This window comes from Nicotiana sylvestris, chromosome 10 (genome assembly GCF_000393655.2).
Source record: "Nicotiana sylvestris chromosome 10, ASM39365v2, whole genome shotgun sequence".
NCBI lineage: Eukaryota > Viridiplantae > Streptophyta > Magnoliopsida > Solanales > Solanaceae > Nicotiana > Nicotiana sylvestris.
Genome location: NC_091066.1, coordinates 25490883 through 25497878, shown reverse-complemented (window position 1 = coordinate 25497878; position 6996 = coordinate 25490883). Strand labels below are relative to the sequence as shown.

General features: G+C 37.3%; 1 protein-coding gene across 1 annotated transcript; it reads right to left on the bottom strand.

The window, feature by feature from the left end:
• Positions 1 to 4761: 4761 nt before the first annotated feature.
• LOC138879111 (uncharacterized) lies at positions 4762 to 5689 on the bottom strand. Its single transcript, XM_070158690.1, has 3 exons — positions 5647 to 5689; positions 5283 to 5462; positions 4762 to 5213 (listed from the first exon to the last, which is right to left on the bottom strand). Exons 1-3 carry the CDS (start codon positions 5687 to 5689, stop codon positions 4762 to 4764), a joined length of 675 nt encoding a protein of 224 aa, XP_070014791.1.
• Positions 5690 to 6996: the final 1307 nt, after the last annotated feature.

Sequence of the window (6996 nt, the reverse complement as noted above, 5' to 3'; positions counted from 1 at the left end):
ATTTATGAAGTTTAACTTCCTTTTTTTCTTCTTTTTTGGTGGAATGTGTGGTGGTATTACTCCTGGTCCCATTTAGGGGTTATATTTTTGGTAACAATATGTCCCCAGGTCTTTTCAGGATTTCTAGAATGACAATCAGTTTATGACTAAGTTCATACTTAGTCTTAATATTATAAAGTTTCGTTTTAACTTAATTCTCTCGACTTTTTGCTATACTCTTTTAGTAATTTGCCTTGCTTTTTTACAAGTCCAAGGTCTTGCTTTTTAATACGTGGGTTTTTGCTTTACTCTTTTGACTTATTTGCACTTTTAGAAATGCTTAATTAACTTCATGGATTTTTGAATCAAACATGAATTATAAAAGAGGGCCCTTTTATATATGACACTTAATGAAGAAGACGTCTCAACTTCATAATGGTGTAAACATAAGAAAAGAGAAATAGGCATACACATATTTCTTGGAATAACTTTGATAAAGTTTTCATTCGAACTTTGTCAAGTTTAAATAACATCTTACATGTATTTAAATATCTTCTATTACTCTTCTGTAACTATTTTCTTTACAACAGATTTGCAAAAAAGAAATCTAAGGGTTTCTTTATGACCCATGGCTAAATACTGCCTTTAACCTAAACATTTGTGATTTTGAAATTCGTAACCACGAGTGTATTCTTCACAGGTTTTTGGACCAGGCTTGCGTTTTTGGCTCGTGACTTTGTTCTGAACTTGATATTTACTGAGTAGACTTTAGACTTGACTTGAAATTTAATTGTTTCAACCTTCTTTGCCATATGTATATTATATAGTTCCCCAAGTGTTTGAGCTTTGAAGTATGAAATCTCGAGCACTTGATTATTCCTTCCATGTGGTCCTTTTCTTGAAAAGGAAAAACATACGGGACTCGGATATACGATTTTAGATGAAGACTGCTTAACCCATTTAAATTTCCATCAAAATAGTTGTAATCCTAGATCGAGAATTATGTTCTTTCCACGTGTCTTTCAAGTCGTAATTCATTATTTAGTGCGGGCTAGCTTTTTGCCTATCATCTAAAATCGTTAGTAAAATTTTAATAAAATCATGAGTCGGAATACCTGATCGTTGGTATTTCCTTTCCTTAGAAGTATTATCTCTTCAGATGAACAACATTCCAATTTCAAGGTAGAATCTTGCCAACCAATGTTTCAAGCTCGTATGCTCCTTATCCTGCGATACCATGAATCTTGTAAGGCCCTTCCCAATTTGGACTTAACTTTCCTACGTTGCCTGCCCTCATGGATTGGAAAACTTTCTTGAGTACGTAGTACCCAATCTTGAAGTATCTAAGATGGGCTTTCCGGTTGTAATACTGCTCAATAACTTGTTTTTGCGCTGCCATCCTTATTAATGCAGTTTCCCTCCTTTCTTCAAGTAAATCCAGGTTTATCCGCATCTCTTCTTCGTTCGATTCTTCAGTAGCTCGAGTATATCTCGTACTTGGTTCCCTTATCTCAACTGGAATTAAGACTTCAGCCCCGTATACAAGTGAAAATGGAGTTTCTAGTACTTGTTTTTGATGTTGTTCGGTAAGCCCACAAGACTCCAGGTAGTACTTCTAGCCAATTGCCTTTAGATTCTTCTAGTCTTTTCTTCAAGTTGCTGATAATGACTTTATTTGTTGATTCAACTTGTCTATTACCCACCGGATGGTAAGTCATTGAGGTAATACTTTTAATTCTTCGACTTTGGAAAAATTCTATGATTTGTGCACCTATAAATTGCGGGCCGTTATCACATACGATTTCCTTTGGCACCCCGAATCGGCATATGCTGTTTCGCCAGATGAAGTCTCTAACCTCTTTTTCTCGTACCTATTTGAAAGCTCCTGCTTCTACCCACTTAATAAAATAGTCAGTGAGTACTAATAAAAATCTTACCTTGCCTTTTTGCTTGTGGTAGTGTGTCACGCCCCGAACTTAGGGTGGGGGGGGGGTAGGGGGGACAAGACCGGCACCCAGTGCCTCACCTATCCTTGCGTACTAACTTACAACTAAGGGACTCTAAACATATGATGTCATACTTTGGCCATAGGCCACGTTGCAAGACAACTGTGAATGCTGACTGAATATCAATATAAAGCTGGGCCGACAAGGCCGTCATAATTATTACAGCAGACAAACCAACCAAATATACATACAAGGCCTGAAAGCCCAACATACTGCACTAACTGACAGGATATGTCTACAAGCATCTGCTGATGGATATACTTGTGATCGGAACAGCTCCCTGACCTACTTATAACATATATACATATATACACAAGATGTACATAAAGCTCTAGACCCGAAAACTCCGAAAGGCATGGAGCTTACCGATCAAGCTGAACTCAAGCAACACTTAATGAGGAGGTCTACCCGTCTGTCTATCTGAACCTGCAAGCATGAACATGCAGCGCCCCCCAAAAAGGGATGTCAGTACGAAATAATGTACTGAGTATGTAAGGCAATATACTGAAAGCTGAAAATGAACTGATAATATAATAACTGCAAGTAACTGGGAGTCAAAGAAACTATGAAGATATGCTCACCTGCTGATACTAACCCAACTCTCTCAATATAGTAAGTAAAATAGCTGTCCGACCTTATAGGGATCGGTATTTATATATATATATATCTACTCTGCCGTAGTAGGCTCGCTCATAGGTGCTCGGCCACAGTAGGCTCGGTATATAACTTACCATCTAATCAGAGGTTGCCCAATAGAGGCCTGCCCATCGATTATAGCACGATGGTAATGAAAATACTTTTAATACTGTATATATGTAAACTCTCTGCTCTTTTGACTGGAAGAAGGAAATACTCAACTGAATATGCAGTTCCGATAAGAAAAATATGATAACTTACAAATCTAGGAAAATATATGTAATTTTGCGAGACTAGCAAAATATACGTAAATTTTGGGATACAAATTTTTCTTTATGCCTCGTTATCAGACTTTTGTAATTACGATATCATGCTAAAAGGAAGGAGAAACTTAGCCTTAACATACCTGGAGTAGGGATAAACTCTGTATAATATTCTGTTGGAAACCTTCGTGGATTGAACTTAGAATCTAAAAATCGGATTAAGCTTCTGCGCTTTGAAATTGACGAACGATCCTGCTTTGTAATATTGAAATTTGGACGAAAATTGCTTCAATTGGAGCTTTTGCTTGAAATTAAAAAGCTTCTGCTTTCACCATTCTTGGCTTTTAAAGCCAAAGGCAGATTGGTTGGCCTTTTACAAGGAATTCCAAGAAGCAATTTCATTTGAAATTTGAAATGCTTCTGCTTAATGAAGCATCTGAACTTGGAATGAATTAACCAAGCATTTGTTTTAGTTGTTGGTCAGAAACGTTTCTTGTTCTTGTTCAAAAATGAAATGGACAAGACTTTGAAATTAAGTCTTTTCCTATAGAATTCCAAGTGTCCTTAGGTAGCCACCTAAACAAATAAGACCCTTAGTCATTTCTTGAATTGTGGCTTATTGCCACGTGTAATTCCTATCCACTTATTGGTTAACTGGGTAATGTCATGTTACCCGTTAATTAATCAATTACCCGTTTAATTTAAAAATTGTCTCAACTTAATTAAATACTACTCTCTTTTAATATACCTTGTACACCTTACTATCATGGCCATGTAGTACCTTGTATGGCACTAGTCTATAAATACCGAGTATTTTAGCTCGGGCCGTATCCAAAACTTTGACAAAATTCGTTTTCTTCGATTTTACTTACCCTCTTACCTTCATGAATTTACTCATCACTTATGATCCTTATAATCTCCAAATAATCTTTTTCTTGGACTGATATCAATTTCCTTACGACAAATTCAATGTACAATACTACTGGGTGCAACATCGTCGTAACTTAATATTGCGAAGCATAACATCACCGTAATATAATACTACTGGGTAACATCATCGTAATATATTACTGCAGAGTATAACATCGTCATAATATAATACTACGGGACGTAATATCGACGTAATATTGTGAGGCGTAACATATTGGACCTACGATATCCATCCCCCATTTCATAAAAGGCCATGGCGCAACGATCGGATGTAATAATTCAGCTGGTTGATGCATGTTGTTACGATATCTTTGGTACTTGTCACATTTTGCCACAAAATTTTTCGCGTCTTCTTCCACTTTTGGCCAATAATAGCCGGCTCTAATCATGGTTTTTACTAAAGATCTTTCTCCAGCATGATTTTCACAATGTCTCTCGTGTATTTCTCTTATCACATATTCCGTTGGAGAAGGCCCGAGGCATCTTGCTAGAGGACCACCGAACATTTTTCGATAAAGATTGCCCTGATTTAAATAGTAACGAGCAGCTTTTTTGCGAAGTGCTTCTGCCTTTTTCTTATCTTCAGGTAATATTCCATACTGCAAAAAATTGACAATCTCGTTCCTCCAATCCCAAGTTAGATTATTGTAATTTACCGCATTTTTTGTTTTGATCAAGTACTGAATGAAACAAATGAATCACGGAAGCATTTTCTTCATTTGTTACTTCTACAGTAGATGTAAGATTAGCTAGAGCGTCTGCCTCGATATTTTTTTCCCTTGGTATCTACATAACTTTCCAAGTTTGAAATTGCCTGACCAAATCCCGTGCCTTTTCCAGGTATTGCTGCATCCTTGCCTCTCTGGCTGTATAAGTCCCCTACATCTGGTTAACTACAAGCTGGGAGTCACTTTTGATCACGATCTGCTCTATTCCGAGCTCTCGTGCTAATTCCAAACTGCAATCATAGCTTCATATTCTACCTCATTATTAGTGATTGGATGGCACTTTATTGCTTGCCTTATAGTTTCACCCGTAGGTGGTACTAGGACAATTCCCAGACCTGCTCCTTTTACATTTGATGAACCGTCAGTAAATAAGGTCGATGTACCTGGATTAGATCCGTTAAATATCTGCAGTTCTTTTTCTGCTTCCAACTGTATTCCTTGGCTAAAATATGCCACGAAATCTGCTAAAACTTGTGACTTTATTGTAGTTATAGGTTGATATGTAGTGTCATATTCACTTAGTTCTATAACGCACTTGGATAATATACCCCATAACTCTTGTTTATGCAATATATTGCGTAAGAGGTAGGCGGTTACCACAGAAATGGGATGACATTGGAAATAGGGTCTTAATTTCCTAGATGCCATAATCAAAGCTAATGCAAGTTTCTCTACATAAGGATATCAAGTCTCAACATCTAGCAAAGATTTGCTAACATAATAAATCGGTGATTGTTTACCTTGGTCTTCTCGAACTAATACTACACTTACCGTCATTTCTGAAACTGCAAGGTAAACATGCAATTTCTCCCTATCTTTTGGTTTGGCTAGCAATGGTGAATTTGACAGGTACGCCTTTAAGTTTTTAAGCGTTTGTTGACTTTCTTCAGACCATTCAAATTGGTTTTGCTTTTTTAAAGCTGAAAAGAATTTGAAGCACTTTTCTGATGACTTGGAAATAAACCTGCCCAAGGCTGCTATTCTTCCTATCAGCCTTTGTACTTTTTTTTGCTCGTGAGTATATCCGGAATTTCTTCAATAGCTTTAATCTGCACAGGATTACTTCAATGCCACGGTTAGAAATAAGAAATCCCAAGAACTTACCTGATAAGATGCCAAATGCACATTTCTCAGGATTTAACTTCATGTTAAATTTGCGAAGAATCTAAAATGTACCAGTCAAGTGTCGAATATGGTCCCCTGTTTGTTGTGATTTGACCAGCATATCATCTATATACACTTCCATGGTTTTTCCTAAGTGTTTTTGGAACATTTTGGTCACTAGCCTTTGGTATGTGGCCCCAACATTCTTTAAACCGAATGACATGACTTTTTAACAGCAAGTTCCCCTGTCTATGATGAAGGAAGTTTTTTCTGAATCAAGAGGATCCATTTTAATCTGATTATATCCTGAATAGGCATCTAAAAATCTTAACAATTCATGCCCTGCAGTAATATCAATTAGTTGATCTATGTGCCCTTATGGGAAAGAATCTTTAGGGCAAGCTTTATTCAAATCAGTATAATCTACACAAACTCTCCACTTACCATTCTTTTTAGGTACTACAACAGTATTAGCCAACCAATCTGGATACTTTACCTCGCGGATGGACCCAATTTTTAAAAGTTTTTGCACCTCATCTTGAATCACCTGGTTCTTGAAGGAGCATTGCTTCCTTTTCTTTTGTTTGATAGGTGGGTACGATGGATCTTCATTTAATTTGTGGGTCATTACCTCCGGTGGTATACCTGTCATATCTGAATGGGACCAAGCAAAACAATCTGCGTTAGCCTTTAAAAATTCAATCAACTTACGTTTCATTTCTGGGCTGAGGTTGGTTCCAATGTAGACTTTTCTGTCTGGCCAACGTATAGATAGCACCACAGCTTCAAGTTCCTCGATCGTTGTTTTGATATTTTTCTTCTGGTTCCTGAATAGTATCGGGCCTCGAGTCTACATCTGTTTGCCCATTTTTAGTTGAGGTTCGTGTTGATGCGTCCTCAACCGCATTCTGTGATTGCTATTTTTCATCACTTTTTGCATTTGAATCTGCAACAGAATTAATGCTTCGTGTAGGTCACCACAGATTTGACGCATCCCCCATTGTGATGGAAACTTGATAACTTGATGTAAGGTAGAAGGAACAACGTCCATTTCGTGAATCCATGGTCTGCCGAGAATCATATTGTAAGCCATATCCATTTCTACCACCTGAAATTTTGTATCTTTGACCACTCCTTTTGCGAATGTGGTGAGTATTATCTCCCCTCTTGTCAAAACCAGACAAGGTGTGTGCCTTAGGTATCAGCTTATCATCAACTTGCATATCGGTTACCACTCTTAACAGAATGATATTCACGGAACTACCTGGATCAATCAAAACGTATTTTACATTAGTGTCATGTACAAGTAAAGATATTACCAGTGCATCATTATGCGGGGTGAGCACTCCA